The sequence below is a fragment of the Juglans microcarpa x Juglans regia genome, chromosome 3S (assembly GCF_004785595.1).
Source record: "Juglans microcarpa x Juglans regia isolate MS1-56 chromosome 3S, Jm3101_v1.0, whole genome shotgun sequence".
NCBI classification, from domain to species: domain Eukaryota; kingdom Viridiplantae; phylum Streptophyta; class Magnoliopsida; order Fagales; family Juglandaceae; genus Juglans; species Juglans microcarpa x Juglans regia.
Window position 1 is genome coordinate 17911085 of NC_054599.1, and position 17013 is coordinate 17928097.

Here is a 17013-nt window from a genome sequence, read left to right on the forward strand (position 1 = left end):
AATTTAAAAGATGCTTTTTAAGACCTTGGCTTTCTTAAAGATTATAATAAATGATCTATCATAGATTGCCACCCACTTTCAGTCTTTCTCCCCTTGTCTATTAATTTCCAGTACTGCACCCTGACATTACCTAATTTCTCGGATAGATAGATGCATGTAACGAAAATAATAAAGTACATGAAGAAAAGGTTTGACGAAATATACGATGGTCTAGACTACGTACGTACGTACGATCATTGTAGGAAGTACTACTGAAATATCTATATATACGGAGCTGTCTGCTTTAGAAGAAACCCTAGTATAGTAGATATTTTATATATATGTATATATAGAGTAATGTTAGAGAAAAGTTATTGTAGTAATGTACATTTTATATTCATTATATGATTGTTTTTAATTCTTTATTTTTTTATTTTAAACTTGAAAGATGTATATAATATATAATATATATATATATATTATATATATATATATATATATACACACACACACAAACATTGGGTGCATGTGAGTTGCGAGACAGATCTAGTTCTGTGCACATCATATGTATGCATAAAAGCATCGCAAAAAGCCATTGAATAGGCAACGAGAGGTACCGAATAATGAAGAAGTCATTGTCAGTACCGATGAATGAACCGTCTTTATTGCGAGCGGGACCGTTCATCCTCCAGTCTCTTCAATTCGCATTGCCATACATATTATATATATATATATATATGTATGTATGTATGTATGCTCATCAGAAAACTCCAGATCCAGTGTTGGGATCTTGAAAAGTTAATATGGATACAGTGGTAAAACAAATGGCAAAGATACAAAGTCCTTTGTCAATCACGTGCCAATGATGCCATGCACAGAGAGAGAGAGAGATATATGTGGAAAATTATTTATTATACCGATGTATCGATCAAATACAGCACGCATGAAGAAAGGCCCCAAAGACCTTTGTATATCTGTTAGGCCAAACATAGGCCACTACAAGAGGGTTCACTTTCACCTCTATCTCCCCAAAAAAACAAAAGAACAAATTAAAAATTAAAAAAAAAAAGAGAGAGTATACACACGTGTACCAAACACAGTACTGGTGAACACCCCAAAAAGAAATTTAGGCAAGGTTAGGCCGAGCCCAATGCCGATTTTAAGAACAAATAAAAGAAAAAAAATAAAAAGAAAAAGGAAAAAAAAAAAGGCAGTTGCCGCCAAAAAAGCACTAATACACACGTGTGTGTCACACAAATAAAGCGTGTGCACACAAGCCACTCCCATAAAAACCGAAAAGAAATAGAAACAAATTAAAATAAATGAAATGGAGGCAATGATCTTATTCCCCTCCCCATCAAGAAAAGACGCTGCAGTTGAAGGAAGCAATGATGGTGGCTAGATGAGAAGCTTGACTAGTAAATCCCATTAAACTGCCCAACCCTTTCCGCCACCCTATAGAACATGGCCCCCTCCCCCCCCACCTTCCCTTCTTTCATTCAATAATCAACACCCCTTTGAATTCAACTCTCCACTTCTTTCACACTCCATCACTCCTCCATTAAACAACTTCGATCTCTCTCTCTCTCTCTCTCTCTCTCTCTCTCACTCTCTTTTGGTCACTCTCGTACCAAAATACTTATGTAGCAAATCCCTCGGGAATGTGCAAAGCCATTATTAATGAATGGCGATGCCACCCGTTTAAAGAAATAATAATTAATACATCTCCACACCCACCAAACTCTCTCACATGCATTATATATATTATATATATATACCACTCTATATAATCTACACCACCACTCAAGTCAATTTGATATGAAAACCCTTCTAAAAACTATATGAGGGTTCTAGCCAACTTGGACCCTCATTTTCTTTTCCTTTTTTTGCGTTTCACTTACCCTTCGGCCTCGGAGTTTGCTTTTTCATCATCTACCGGCCATAAGCAATTATTTAATTTTCTCCTCTTATTAGATGATGATGTGCATGATGACGATGAGTCACTAGACCTCACTCTCCCGCTAATGGTAACCCGAAGCTGTGGCAAGATTTTTGGGGGCCTCCTCCGGCTATTGTCAACAACAAATTCTTGCATTAGCCGGTAGCATCCGATGATTTTCTCCTGCAAAAATTGATAAATATTTTGAATTGGTATACTGGCCAGTTTGTATTCAGACATGCCTAGCTATGATAACCACAATTACATGCATGCTCACTTTGTGTAGTCCATCACACCATGATTCAGCATGTTCAGGATTGACGAGAGACAAATTTGGAATTTCACCAGCTGCACAAAGTATGGCTGCGGCAGCAATGCAAGATGGCCAATATTCAAGAAAGCTAGCCTCTGTGGACATCGTGAAAAGACCAAAAACAAAAGCTACTCTTTTAATGGCAGTCATATATTCACAAACAAAAGAGTGCGCTTAAATGTATTGACATCACATGTGTGCATGCAAATGCTTAAATATCGGTCTTACCTTGTATATTAGATAAAATAATTTCGGTCGCCCGTGAAACTAGAAACCCATAATGAGTTCCAGTTGAATCCAGCTTGCATGCAAAGTAGCCGATGAAGCTGAACGGCGTGATGGATCGTAGCCTCCAATCCAGAACACTAAGCACAAGGAGCTCCATCCTACTAATCGTGCTGGGTGCGAAAATATATTTTGCACCTTCCACCTATATATGATATATTGCATTATATATATGTGTTACTAAATATTGAATAGGATTTGGATAAGAAATACTACTAGTTCAATCTGATCAATTAGATCGATCTCATTCATAGGCGCATACCTGAAGATCCAGTAGCGAGGGAACCAGAAGTTCCTCCATCTTAGCAGCTAACGATAAGCAAGCAACAGATAGTAGTTGTAATTGCCACCCGTTTGTATGCTGACAAAATAATTAAAGAACAGACAAGTTTAATCAAACTAATAATAACAAAACAATCAATAACTGTTAAATAAGGACGTTGAAGATTCCATCTGCATAGCTTGTACGTGCCATATATGGTGGAGTGGCACAAATCACAAATGGGCGTGTTCCCACGTGCTGGGACAAAAATACGTCAATCTATAACAGTGCTTACAAAAGGCATAATCATATATAAATAACAAAGCGTACTTTATAATACTGTAGCTTATTCGAAAGTTACAGTGTAAAAAAATCATTTACACTTTGTAGTACATTTTTATCTCATTTTTATATTTATAATCTTGATTATATTTTTTTCAAAAATACCCAAAGATTGCGATATATGCGTACCACTCCAACATAGGGACAAACAAACATAATATATTGCATAACTCTAGAAGTAATAACTGTTTTTCTATTGATAAATATTATTTGCTGTTTTTTTAATTATCGTATTATAATTATAATTATTAACAATTGTAATATATCCTTCATTTGCTATCACGTCAGATAAATAACGAAAGATCAATGATAACATTTGTCTTTCTTATTGCTCTTTTTAAATATGTACGAGCGTGATTATTCAATCATATCATTTCTTTTTTTTGATGGTAAGTCAAAATAATTACTCCTAGCTACCAGTTTAGAATAGTCGAAGAATAGTTACTGACAGAACCTCGATCGGATTATTCGCAGTACTGTAATTAATTAATTAATTAGCTTAACGTTGACGGGGATTTACCGGCAACCGACGAGAATAAAGGAACCGATCCAAGTAGTTCACGGAGAGATACGTCGTCAATGGCTGAAAATTATAATAAGCCTGAACCTGCAAACCAAGCATATTTACATGAGTGAAATATACCAAGCGTATCGGAAGGCGGCCGGCGGCTCTGAGCTGATCGACTCAGATCTACGCCTCCGATTCGAGTTGAAAGGAACTGGCGGCGCGACTTAGCTCCAACTACGTAACTAACATGATCCGGTGGCATTGCAGTAAAATCGGACAACTTAGCGTCCGATAATTTACAGCCTACATACAACAACGAAGTGGAAAATGGAATAGTACCTTGAGAATCCATGCAACGGATTCTTCTCTCGCGGACGCGTCCAGGGACTGAGAGCGGAACCTAGCAAGGTAATCGAACCCAGGCACGAAGTTCCGCTCGTCCTCAATGAAATCGGCTATCGATTCCTCGCCGCAAGACCGAGATTCGAGGAGGTCCAACGAGCATTCCGGCGAATCTCCGGACAGGAAGCCGGATTCCTCGCCGCAGAGTAGGTCGGAGAAGCAGTCAGAGCACGAGAGGGACATGATCGCTGGTTGCACCTCATTCTCTTCCCATGTTCAGTCACTCGTCTATGAAAATCTCGGGATAAATCGGAGGAACGTGCCTCTGTGTGTGCGTGTGTGAGAGGACGAGAGTGTGGATGTGAGAGTGAGAGAAGTTTGGTTTCGAGAGTGAGAGGAACGTCTGCTTCTTTGGATATATAAACATGGGATGCTGTATTTTTTTTTTTAATCTTTACTTTTAATTTCAGCGGGAGAAATGTTGATCTTCGGATCACACAAGTATCGGTACCATGAGTATATACTTTCATAACATAGATACGTAGTATTTTTTAAGTTAAAAGAACATTATTTTTAGACTATAAATTATATTTATAATAAGTCATGCGTACTTCTTCTTTTGAAATAAATTGAATAAGTCATGCGTACTTTATTTAATAATATTTTTTTAAAAATAAAAAATGATATTTGTAATATTAAAATATATAAATCTCATTCATCCCTTAAAAAAAGTGGTGTCATTTAATTCACGTGAAAAAAAATTAGTTTTTTAATAGTAAATTTTACTTCTTTTTAAAAGAAATGGGCATGATTTATATGCTCAAAAACTGTATCTAATATTACTCTTTTAAAATTATATATCTAAATTGATATGATGTATTTTAAATATTTTTATATTTTATTTACTTAACAAAAAGTTAATACATTATACTTGAATTGATTAAAAATGATAAGATTTAAAAGGAATAGGTTATTATCTTATTAAAAAATAGTATTCACATAAAGAATTTAAAAAATAGAGTTTTACTACTTATCATTTTATACACTATACATCATATTTATTTTTTATTTTTATTTTCTTAAACTAATTAATTTTTTCTAATTTTTATCCATATACCATAGCTGTAGAAAGAGAAAAAAGAATAAAAAAAATTATATGTAGTATATGGTGCGATGGTAAGAGTAAAATTTTTCATATAAAAATAGGTGCTGCTAACATATTTAACAAAGTGGATGACGTCAGTGCTACGTTTGTAGTTAGATGATGAGAGAGAGAGATGAATGCTAAGGTTCTTGCCGGTTGAAGGGTGTGCTGGCCATTCATATCCGGATCTGTAGTCCAACGTGGCAAAACATGAAAAGCCGGATTTTATTTTAGACAATGTACTTCAAATATGCACACAAGTGTAAATATTTATTTTAAGTATTTGTTAAACATCTTTAATTATTAAGAAAAAAAATTACAAATTCAATAATAATATATAGTCATTTCCTTAATTATTAAAAAAATTAAAATATTTCAACATATACATTTAGTGAGTATATTTAGAAATCATACTTTGATACATATTTTTCTATTGTATTCTTTCTATATATATAATGTTTTTTATTTTGAACCTAGGCGACACGGGGGAATACAATCATCCCCAATTAGTGATTTTGGATGTTGAGACGATTTCAGATAATTTATAAATAATAGTGTAAAAGTAATGAATAATAAAAAAAAATAATGAATAATAATAAAATAGTCTGAGATAATATGAGATGTCACTATATAACCAAACATAGCCTTAATAACTATGTATACATGAATCCTCAAGCAACATGCATTCTAGAAGCAATATTCAATCTTGGCTTAAATTTCTTGCACTTCTATTATTCCTCTGCCCATATTTATTAACCCAAAATATTATTTAGTACTCATATAAATTAAATTATTCGGTATATATATCCATTATAAAGAAAAGGGCTCCTCAAAAACTTTAAAAAAAAAAAAAAAGGTCTAGCGCTCGTCAATCTCAAATAAAATGTCCCAAGGTATTGAGCATGAAAAATATCAAAACATGTATTTTCCAAATTTAGCGAAACAATGTAGCTTACTTTATTTTTAAGTGTAGTTTGTAATTTTCGGATGATATATTTCAATTTCCAAAACCTTATCTTTCTTTTTTTAAAAGAAAAAACAAATAATCATATGGACACAATTATTCTAAAATTATTTATAACTAATCAATATAATAGTATCATTCCATAAAAAGTATTAATTTTTTAAAAATTTAAAAATTATATGCTCTTTTTGGTAGCTATATCTCTGTCCTTGATCTTTTCCGACCATAACAAAAGTTTTTGGACACGTACAGAGAGAGTAAAGAAGATCTGAAAAGCCGAGCAAAAAAATAAAATAAAATAAAATCTGAATGATGGCGTATCATATACATCTATTAATGCTCATTGACAACAATGATGCTAAAAAAAAAAACACTTCAATGATGTTATAATCTTTTCTTCGCCATAATTATTTCCTGATCAATTAATTCAATGGGCTTTAATTTTTTTCCGTAGCATGATAATTAAAATGATATCCCCAATAGGATTTTGGCCACAAAAAGAGAGATTAATTTGATTTAAAAGAGAATGTTATTGATTACAAATGAAGTGATCCATCGTATAGTAACATGGTAAAATAACACTAACAGTGAGAGAGTTTTAGATTTTTTTTATGAAAGTGTTACAGTAATAAAAAAATTTCACAAAAATAAATCTATAAGTTCACGTATCGTCATATAATACATACGTTAGATTTATTTTATACTAAAAATAATTTCACAGTTTAATTTATCAAATCATTACTTGCCTATTTTTATAAATTGTGGAATGTGTTGTAGGGCTATTCATTGTGGTATTTGATCGGTTAAATCCAAACTTCTGACATATGATAGGAGATGACCAAAACATGGAGGTCCAAAGGGGGCATTCATGGTTCTGAATTTAAGATAAGCTAGCAATAGTCACGTCAATTGCCGAATGATCATACGAGCCGGTAAAACATACCAATTTACCTCTCTTTAATAATAATAATGATATGTATAATGCAAACACACTTAATAAATATAGTAGAGTTTATTATTAAAAAATTAATTTTTTTATATTTATTTATTTTTAAAAAAAAATATGTAATATTTGTACACGATTACAAATATGATTTCTATTATCAAAGTACAGCCAGCGCAATTGGGGGTAACAATTTATTACTTCCACACGCAAAGTCGGTGGAAGTACCCACGAAACTTCCCAAACTTTTGGTGGAGCCTGGATATGATTTCCCTGTATTGAAGAACACGTACTAAAAGCTATGCATAAGTTATGTAATGATAAAAGTAACTTTCTCATTGCGGTTCTTTGGAACATTTCGGCTTTGGATAAAAATTATTAGATGTATATTGATAAAAACTGATCAAACCAAATGGATTGATGACAAGTACTATATTCATAAAGAGATATTATAATATTAAACTTACAAATTGACGTATGAATTTATGTGATACGTTAGATCATATGCTTAATTTATTGTAAAATAGATCATATGCTTAATTTATAATAAAAATAATTTTATAATCTAACTTAACACTTCAAGTCACATAAGTTTATGAGTTTATTTTTGTAAAACTTTTTTATAACTAAAGCAGTTCTTTCCTCATTTTATAATAACAAAGAGTAGCAAGGTCGTCGTGGATGATAAAAATGAGACAAAAGATGTAGATCTTCTTAAGGATTTAATATAAATAATATAATTTACAACTTCTCATTAATTAAATTAAGTTTTTGAAATAAATTGTGATTTCATATGTTTTTAGAGTAAAAATCTTGAGTTCTCTATACTTTACTTAATTAATTAAATAATTTTTGCGTTAGACTCACTTATTCAGAGATAATTATGCTCGTGAATGGAAGTACATGTTAAGAATATAATATAAGTAAATTAAATAAGAAGGTGCATGACACATGATATTGGACATGTCTATTTCATACTTTAGTGATATTGCAAATTGCATTTTAACCATTCAAATAAAAGCTCAAACCATAACTATATAGGTAGAATTACACTTAGCGAATGCCTGGCAACTTCCTCCTTCGAGCTGACAAGCGAAATATCCCATGATTTGATCAATTATCCGCTCATGCCATGTACATGGCAAAGAGTACCATATCATAAATGCTAAAAAAAGTCTTTGATATCGTACTCGGAACAGAAGATCAGGCAAACTGCATGAGGTTGTTGGGAGTGTTGGCTCAACCACATACTGATAATCTGATCACTCCTCTCCACCTCCAACATGTATAGTTGCAGCATTAATTTCCACACCAAGACTTGGAAGCCAGTGGTTAAAGGACATTTTATATGTTTAGTGTTTGTCATTGTTCACTGAAAATAAGAACAACGAAGTGGAAAGAAAGTTCATATTCCTTGCTTTTTTGTAAGTTGTTCACCTACTCAACTAATCAACAATTTTTAATTCCAACTGGCCACCTGTATCTCTTGCACAAGTTTATTTATTTATTTTCCATTTTAAGAATCAAGAATAAATTTATTTTATTATTGCCTAATTTGATTGTGCAGCTGAAATAAGATAAGAAATTTATAAATAGTAATACGATATAATAAGGAAATAAGTTAAGATTTTTATTGGATTTTAAAAAATAAGAGAGAAAAAGTTGAATAAAAAAATTATAAAGTTAAAATAGGATTAGAATATAATTTTTGTTTGGGATTTTAAAATTTTGAATTATTTCTTATGCTTTGTTTGGAAGTTTGAGAAAGTTGTAATTAATGATTAGGTAATAATTATATGAAAACAATTGAAAAATATTTGTATTTAAATAATGTTTAAATATTGAGATGAGATGATATGAGATGAGATTAAATGATTTAATAAGTTTGTGAAAACAAACCAAGCCTAATTAATGATCATGTTCGACCTGCTTACAAGTTACAACATGGTGAGAGAACAAATAAATATGCCCTAAAAGTGTCCCTTCATCATTTTATGTCGTTAATTATTGGGTTATCATGTGTGAAACCACGTATATTTACTTATATATATATATATATATATATTAACATTCTCATTTACGTGTAGGTCAAACTTCTCTTTCAATAGTGTACCCGACAAATGGGATGAAACATAGAGGTATGATTCGAACTCGAAATCCCTATTCTAATACCATGTAAAACCAATAATTATATCATAAGCTTGCACCGATAGAAATTAATAAATTTAATTATTTATATATCATAGCGCAATGTATCCATATACAGACACAAACATTGCATCTTTGTTTGTACTTGTTGGCAAAATGTTTTTTAAAAGATTAGAATTAGTAATTTAGTACGCGCAATAATCAGTGCATTAATTGCTGCTCGTACCGGTGATAGGAAATTGGGATATGTCGGAGGTAGGAGAGCTTTATTTATTTATACATTCTCTTTCTTCTGTCCTTGGACAAAGTCGCAGGAGACACACTCATTTTATGTATATACATAGCTGATGATCCTGTCAAGTAGAATCATCATTGACCACTTATAATATGTAGCAAAGTGAGAAACATATATCATTTTTAGCACTAATGACATGCATATATATATATATATATATATATATGTTAACACTTGAAAATATTGAACAAAACTCTTTATGTAATTTTATGCTAAATGAAAACTATATATTCTATTTAAAATGGAGATCATTACCCCTTTTATCTAACCTTATATTACTTGTCATCTCATAGACTAATTAAATTACCAGAGGTACAAGTGATTTGTCATGATCTTTTTCTCCTTTTCCTTTTGAGGGATAAAGAGAAGGAGAAACTTGAGATTTTGATCCATGCATTGAGCATTAGGGTTGAATGTTAGGTCACGTGCTTTGATTTTCAGCTATACATGATTTTGATATAATATTCTAGTACTGCAAGTAACCATGATGACTTGACTTTAGGTTATTCAACCTGTGTATAATGATCTGCATGCTGCAATTAATGACTATTAGGTTATTTGATATTAAAAGTAGTGCATTCTGTTCTTTCTAATTTGCCTATATATATATATATATATATATATATGCTCGTAATTATTAGGTTTATTTAATGAATGGATAATCTGCCTATAATTATATGACTCCAAATTAAAACTCTTTTTAAGTGGCTAGAGCTCGTATATAATGGAAGCTGGCTTGATATGTGTGTGTGTATATATATATATATATATATATATATATATATATATATATATATTATACCTTGAAGGTCGTAATTCACTTCATAACTCTTTCCCAATATCATAATCTTTTGCCTAATTAATTAAGAGATATAAAGTCACATCAATTTATAAATTTTTTTTGTAACTAGAGCATTTATCATTAATTAAACCTTAGTGATTTATCATTTCCTATTACAGTTCTTCTACATACAGTCGGGAGTTACAACAGTAGGAGAGTCGCCTGCCACTTAAAAAAAAACCAAAAAACATACGAAAATAGAAGAAAAAAGCTAGGCATCTGAAAGAAAAAGTTACAGACAAGTGCACGAGCTCTTCGTCAAAGGGAGGGGTCTCTCGATGCAGGTAGATGAACTTTAAGAGAGCATTTTGGTGATTTTCATGGGTCTCGTCTTCGTCTTCATCTTCATCTTCGTGGGTTCTAGTCTTTGTGGGTCTCATCTTCATTTTCGTGGATTTTGGTTTGTGGCAGTAGCAGATAAAGTAGCAACAAGCAACAACAAGAACAAACAGAAGCAACTGAGAGAGTAGTACAAGAAATCAAAAAGTTCATGGATATTGCAAAATCAGAAAGGCTAGGAATCTAGATTTCCAGAAGAAATTTCAGTTTCCCCTGACGTCAATCCACAAAGTTACAGCCCCAATACAAGAAGAACCACAAGAACAAGGCCTTGGCCAATACCCCCAACACCTTCAACCACATAGGGAACTCATAAACTTCCCACCAAACAGAAGCACTCAACAAAGAGATTTTTGACTAAACCAGAGGCTATGCAAAGCACATAAACAATGGGTATGACAAGCATCAGAGGAGAGATAGTCCAAGTCCAAGGTGGCCACATTGTCCTATCCACTGGCTGCAAAGACAGGCACAGCAAGGTCTACACTGTAAAAGGTCTCTGCGACTGCTAGCAAAGCGGTGGATTGGCTAATCAAGAAGGCCAAGTTCGCCATTGACAATCTAGCTGAGCTGCCACCATGGCATCCACCTGGCACTTCTAATGCTATCCGAGAACAACCAGACCCAGATGCAGGCACAATAGAAATGACAATAGCAAAACAATCAGTGTCTTTTGGCTACAATTTTCAGCTCTATCGGAAATTAGCTGAGAACCCATATGACAATTCAACCTTCATTCCACCAAGTCTAGACTCTGAGGCCATCACAGATACCTTGAAATCTTTATTCTCGACAAGTTCTGCAACTTCCTTTATCAATTTCCAAAGCTACCCACCTGAAATAGTTTCAAGAGCCTCCAACCCCACCCAAGATCTTGGCCTATCCCTCAACTCTTTCCAGGACCATTCAGCTCCAAACGGCCAGACCCTTTTTGCGGAGTCGGCTTCGGTATTACCAGAGAGAGAGGGAAGGTCTTGCAACATGATTTGGGATGGAGGAGAGGGAAGGGTCTTGCCGTCTTGTAGAGTGGGTCTAAGGAGAGAGAGGGAAGGTCTTGCAACGTGATTTGGGATGGAGGAGAGGGAAGGGTCTTGGCTCTTGTAGTGGGACAAACGAAAACTAAAAGAAACAAAATGCAACGTTTTGTTTTTTGCCAACTCAGCAGCAGTTTACACAACGCTTGAGGCAGACGACTGTCTTAAGCATTTTTCTTCCTGTTATGGGTTGTAGATAATTGTAGTATTTGGCTCATTTGGATACAAAAATCATCTTACATCATCTCATCTCATTTCATCATTACAATTTTTTTAAATTTCTACATAATAATAATGTAACTTTTTTAAATTCTAAAACAATAATAATATTAAAAATAATATTTTAATAATATTTTATTCAACTTATTTAAAACCATCTCATCTCAACTTATTATTCAAAGGCAAGTAAATAACTTGGCACAGCGATGATTCAATTATTATTGAAGCATTCAACTAGCCAGCACATTAAAGTAAAAGGGATAATTTACTAGAATTTTGTGCATGTCCTCTTCAATTTTTTCCTTTCTTTTTCTTTCTTCACAAGCCTTTATCCCTAGCATATTTCAACACTTTGAACCGGTCGGCTAATCCCTATATCTAAAAGGTTATATAAATGATTATAAAAATAGTTGTATATGTATTATTACTCTATTTAAAATTTATCGATGAATAGAATACGAGGACGATGATGCAGAAGATCCACGACTTGCATGAAATTTACATTAAAAACTGACAAACAGGCTGCTTGTCCATTCTCACAACTTGTTTTCTCGCTAGCAGCTTATGATGCCAATAAATTAAGTTAGCTATTTGAAGTTGGGTTCTTTGCTAACTACCTTGTTTTGGATGAGGGAGACGAAATAAATGATGCATGCAGGCGTTAGAGAGGACAGAAAACTAGATAAAATGTGATTCGAACATTAATAGAATTCGAGTATCTACGATCATTGAGTATTAATATAGATTATTTATATTATATTGTGTAAATTACTTCCCTATAAATACTTTAATTTTTAGTAAATACATATACTGATAAGAATTTGTACATGTCTCGTACTATTAGTAGCGTAATTCAAATGGTTTATATGAGCTTATACGACTCTGACCACCGTAAAGTTGGTAACCATGTTAATCGTACCACATGAGGGCTGAATGGGATTTCTCCACTTGTGGCCGTAAAACATTGTGGGCTTGTCCAGTCCAGTCCCGTATCATTTTGGACACTATTTCTCTTCTTGCTTCTTCGGCTTAGATCCTGGCCCAGCCCACCTCCTTGTCATTATTATTATTATAAATGAAGCTTCTGGGTTACTTTGCAGAATGACAATAGAAGATCCTGAAAGTGCCCATTTGGTATTAGCCCCATCCAATTCCCAAGATGGACATGTAGTGTAGGGAAGCAAATGGTACATTATGGGCAGGCACCACAATAGCACCCCTTTGACAGAGTTGTTCTATCCATTCCCAGGGGCGGAGCTTGTTATTAGAGCGGTACCCGTAATTCTAAGTCTTAAAAGGTTGTTACGACGCTAAGATGATTTTAGATAATCTGAATTGATTTGTGAATTTCATTGAGATATATATAAATCATTTTAAATGATTTGTGAATTTTATTAATATGTGTTTGAATATAAATAAATTGAGATATTTATTTATTTATTGAAAGATTGGGATATTTATTTGAATGTAAAAAGTAGATTGATATGAGTATTAATTTTTATTAAAAGTTGCAAAAAACAAATCCTTAATTTGAAATGAATAGGTGATCTTGACATCCGAATAGCTTAAAAGAGATCCAATCTACTATAGAACAAAAATGGCGTCGCCCGGGTTCGAACCGGAGACCTTCAGTGTGTTAGACTGACGTGATAACCAACTACACCACGACACCATCGATCGGAATGCCTCGAGTTATTTATATATATTCTTATATATAAAGTTTGTAGACTCGATTTCTATTACGATTATCCACGAGTCCCCCCTTCGTTGAAGAAGAGCAGAAGAGGCTCAACTTGAGTCGGAGTGACGAAGATGGTAAGCCATGGAGTTATTCGACCTCCCTGCAATTCGACTCCCTTTCTCGCTCTTCACCGCACCACCACTACGCTCCTCTCATTCCCAACGAAGACCCAACTCTCTTTGGTTTCAAACACGTGCTCGTCTTCTTCGCTTTACTCGGTCTTTTGCGGAAAGCACTCCTTCATCTTTTCATTGCCGCAACCCCATCTCTATTCTCGTGTTATTTGTGAACGTAGACATTTTGGATTGGGTGGACGTGCTTTGAGTGATCGTGGGAAAGCTGGCATTGGGCTTCCGGAGATGGATGGCTTTGATGACGTGGAGGAGGATGAGGATGAGTTTGATGACGATAAGGTGGAGGAGGAGGAGGAGGATGAGGTGTTGGTGCCATTCGAGAATATGAGACAGTGGCTGAAGAACAAGCCGTGTGGCTTTGGTGACGGGAAGATGTATGACACCTCTATTGAGGACAAGCTGCTTGAAGAAATGGAGCAGAGTAAACAGGCACAGGCTACCAATGTCATGAAGCTTAAGAACGACCCCATAAAGCCCAATTCCATGAAAGACGCTCAAAAGAATATAGGTGTTGTTTTTTTTTTACTTATGAATGCGTGAATTCAGTGCTTGGCTTTAAGTAACATCTCATCTGCTCAAATGTGTTTTGCCTCAACTTGTTGTTTGTTGGAAAAGCGGTTGGATTTATCTAATTATGTTTTTCGTACAATCATTATTGTCGCGGAGTACCGAATTTTTCCATCTGGTAAACTTCTTTAAATTTTTAGCTGAGCTTGCTGGTAAGGGGAAAACAGGATGGTCAAAGTCTTACTTCGATCTTGCTCAAACTGTCCATTCACGGGTGAATAAGTCGGGACCAAAGGTTGAAAGGAAAAGAACAAATCTATAATCATTCTCTAAATTTACCGTCTTGAGATTCTGCAGCATTGGTTAATTTGATTTGTTGATAATTAAGAGCATTTTTCTGTTACTATGACAACTCAAGGTTCTACCACCGCGCCTTTGTCTTCCTTATTAGCAGCTAATAGGATATCCACGATCTGTGATATCAATCATTAACTAACACTCTTGTCTGTGAACATGCCTAATGTGGGGTCCTTTTTATGTGCTTTGCCTAAGTTGTCAGTAGTATTTGTTCAAGATTTAGTCTGCCATTCTTTTTCAAGTTTGTACGAAGTTCGATTGCCTACTTCTATGTTACCAACCAAAGTGACTATGTGTTTTCTGCACCGCGTTGGACTTTTGCAGCTCCTGAAGTTGTTCCAAGTGGCGTTCGGGTACGAGTTGTCAACCTTCCTAAGAAAAGGAACATCGATAGGGATTTGAAATCAGCTTTCCGAGGAACCCTTGGTCTACTTAACATAATCCCAGCAGTTTCTGGGAACAGAAAAACTAGGGACCCCGTCTGTAAGGGTTTTGCTTTTGTTGATTTCAGGTCAGAGGAGGATGCAAGAAGGTAATTTTTTTTATTTTTTATTTTTTTCTGATAAAATTAAACAGAACAATGAGAGTTCTTCAGTTACGTGTAAAATGCGACATTATTCACTGCTGAGCATTGCATCTTATTGGCACCGAAACACTTATCTGTTAGTTTGGAATGATCTACATTTTCATACTTGCCTAGAATCTTATTCAAGAAAACAATATGATTTTTCCATGGCAGGTTTGTACAAATATTTTCTAGTCAAAGTATTATGTTTGGTAAAATTGAGAAGCAGATAAAATGTGATATAATGAATCCACGGTCTCCAAGTTCTTCTCATGTTCAATCAACAGCCTTTTCCAATTCTGCTTCCGAGTTGAGAGTTCCTGACTTTGAAGGATACCAAACAGATTCCAACGTGGATGATTCTTCTCTGGATTCAAGGGAGGAGATTACCTCGGATGAATCAGATAACCCAGATAATAAGCTCATAGGAGCAAATGTAGGAGACATCAGAGAGGACCTGAAATCGATCAGTGCAGTGAAGTTAAATGGTGATGATAGTATGGAAGCAAGGACAGATCCTTTAGCTCATTCATTCTCCTCAAAGATAGAGAGAATCCCGGCACCTGAGAAGCAGCTACTTGCTCAAGGGAAACGAGAGAAGGTATCTGAGAAAAAACTACATGTGAAAGCAAAAGGAGAAAAGGCTACTGCGAAAAAGCCAGTAGGAAAAGAAAAAAGAGAAAAAGTTCCAAAGTTGGCCATTCCAGGGTCCGCGAAGAGGTACTATCCAAATTTCCAGTATTTTGCATTCAGTTGTTGACAGGATTTTGTGTTCTTACCTATAAATTCTCTGTTGATCATGATACAGGTTAAAGATCAAGGAGAAGGCTGTCCTTACTGATGTTTTCTCTAAATATGGAGCACAAGCTGCTTTTGCTTCAAAGGAAGGGAGTTAATCACTCCAGTCTTGATCAGTTTTTTAATAGACCTAGTCTTAATCATTTGGAATTTGATAAGATGAGACCATTACTAGTAATATAGATATAAATTGCAAAAGCATCAAGAAACTATGGTCTCCATGAATCTATTGTTGTTTGCCTACCGACAACTCTGCCGATTTAAGTATCCTTAAGAGTAAAATTTTGTGAATTTCCAATTTCTGGGTTCTTTTGATCCAACCTGAATCCGAAACTTTTTATTTTTATTCTTTGAATAAGCTAAAATTCTCAAAGAAATCATTTTCAACTTTAGGTGAACCTTTTCTGCTAGAACTTCACAGTATTTTATGGATTATGGTCAAGATTTTACCCTCCAAATGAAGTTCTGTCCGCACCTCGAGTTGTTTTAGCAGATAAGATGTGTTTTAGCAGATAAGATTAGATGAGATTAAAAGTAAAAGTTAAAAGTTAAATAAAATATTATTATAAAATATTTTTTTAATATTATTTTTATTTTAAAATTTGTAAAAGTTAAATTGTTTATTTTATTTTGTGTTAAAATTTAAAAAAGTTGTAATGATTAGATAAAATGAGATGAGATGAATTGTAAAAACAAATGAGGCGGTTTGTTGAACTTAATTGTAGAATATTATGACTTAAGGCTTCGTTTGTAACCTCAACTCATCTCAATTTATTATTATAATTTTTTCAAATTCTATCACAAAATATAATAAACAATTCAACTTTTTCAAATCTTAAAATAATAATAATATTAAAAAATAATATTTTAATAATATTTTATTATCTCAATTTAATTCAATTCAACTTAATTCAGTTCAGCATTTAAACACAATCTTACTGTGGTTTCAAGTTTATTAAAACAAATTAATATTACGAAAGAAATATTCTACGATCCAACGTGCCAATAAAAAAA

The 17013-nt window shown here is 33.7% G+C and overlaps 3 protein-coding genes and 1 non-coding gene across 4 annotated transcripts; 2 read left to right on the plus strand and 2 right to left on the minus strand.

The window, feature by feature from the left end:
* Positions 1 to 872: 872 nt before the first annotated feature.
* LOC121258296 (cyclin-D1-1) lies at positions 873 to 4378 on the minus strand. Its single transcript, XM_041159763.1, has 6 exons — positions 3968 to 4378; positions 3641 to 3727; positions 2779 to 2877; positions 2460 to 2661; positions 2196 to 2326; positions 873 to 2101 (listed from the first exon to the last, which is right to left on the minus strand). Exons 1-6 carry the CDS (start codon positions 4211 to 4213, stop codon positions 1877 to 1879), a joined length of 990 nt encoding a protein of 329 aa, XP_041015697.1. The 5' UTR covers positions 4214 to 4378; the 3' UTR covers positions 873 to 1876.
* A 6655-nt stretch (positions 4379 to 11033) lies between these two features.
* Positions 11034 to 11709, plus strand: LOC121258742 (transcription factor TCP4-like). Its single transcript, XM_041160285.1, has 2 exons — positions 11034 to 11113; positions 11157 to 11709. Exons 1-2 carry the CDS (start codon positions 11034 to 11036, stop codon positions 11707 to 11709), a joined length of 633 nt encoding a protein of 210 aa, XP_041016219.1.
* Positions 11710 to 13495: 1786 nt separating this feature from the next.
* Positions 13496 to 13569, minus strand: TRNAV-AAC. The gene has a single exon. It is a non-coding gene; the product is annotated as a tRNA-Val (tRNA).
* Positions 13570 to 13635: 66 nt separating this feature from the next.
* Positions 13636 to 16297, plus strand: LOC121258143. Its single transcript, XM_041159517.1, has 4 exons — positions 13636 to 14280; positions 14961 to 15168; positions 15376 to 15921; positions 16010 to 16297. The coding sequence occupies exons 1-4, from the start codon at positions 13710 to 13712 to the stop codon at positions 16095 to 16097; spliced, it is 1413 nt and encodes a 470-aa protein (XP_041015451.1). The 5' UTR covers positions 13636 to 13709; the 3' UTR covers positions 16098 to 16297.
* Positions 16298 to 17013: the final 716 nt, after the last annotated feature.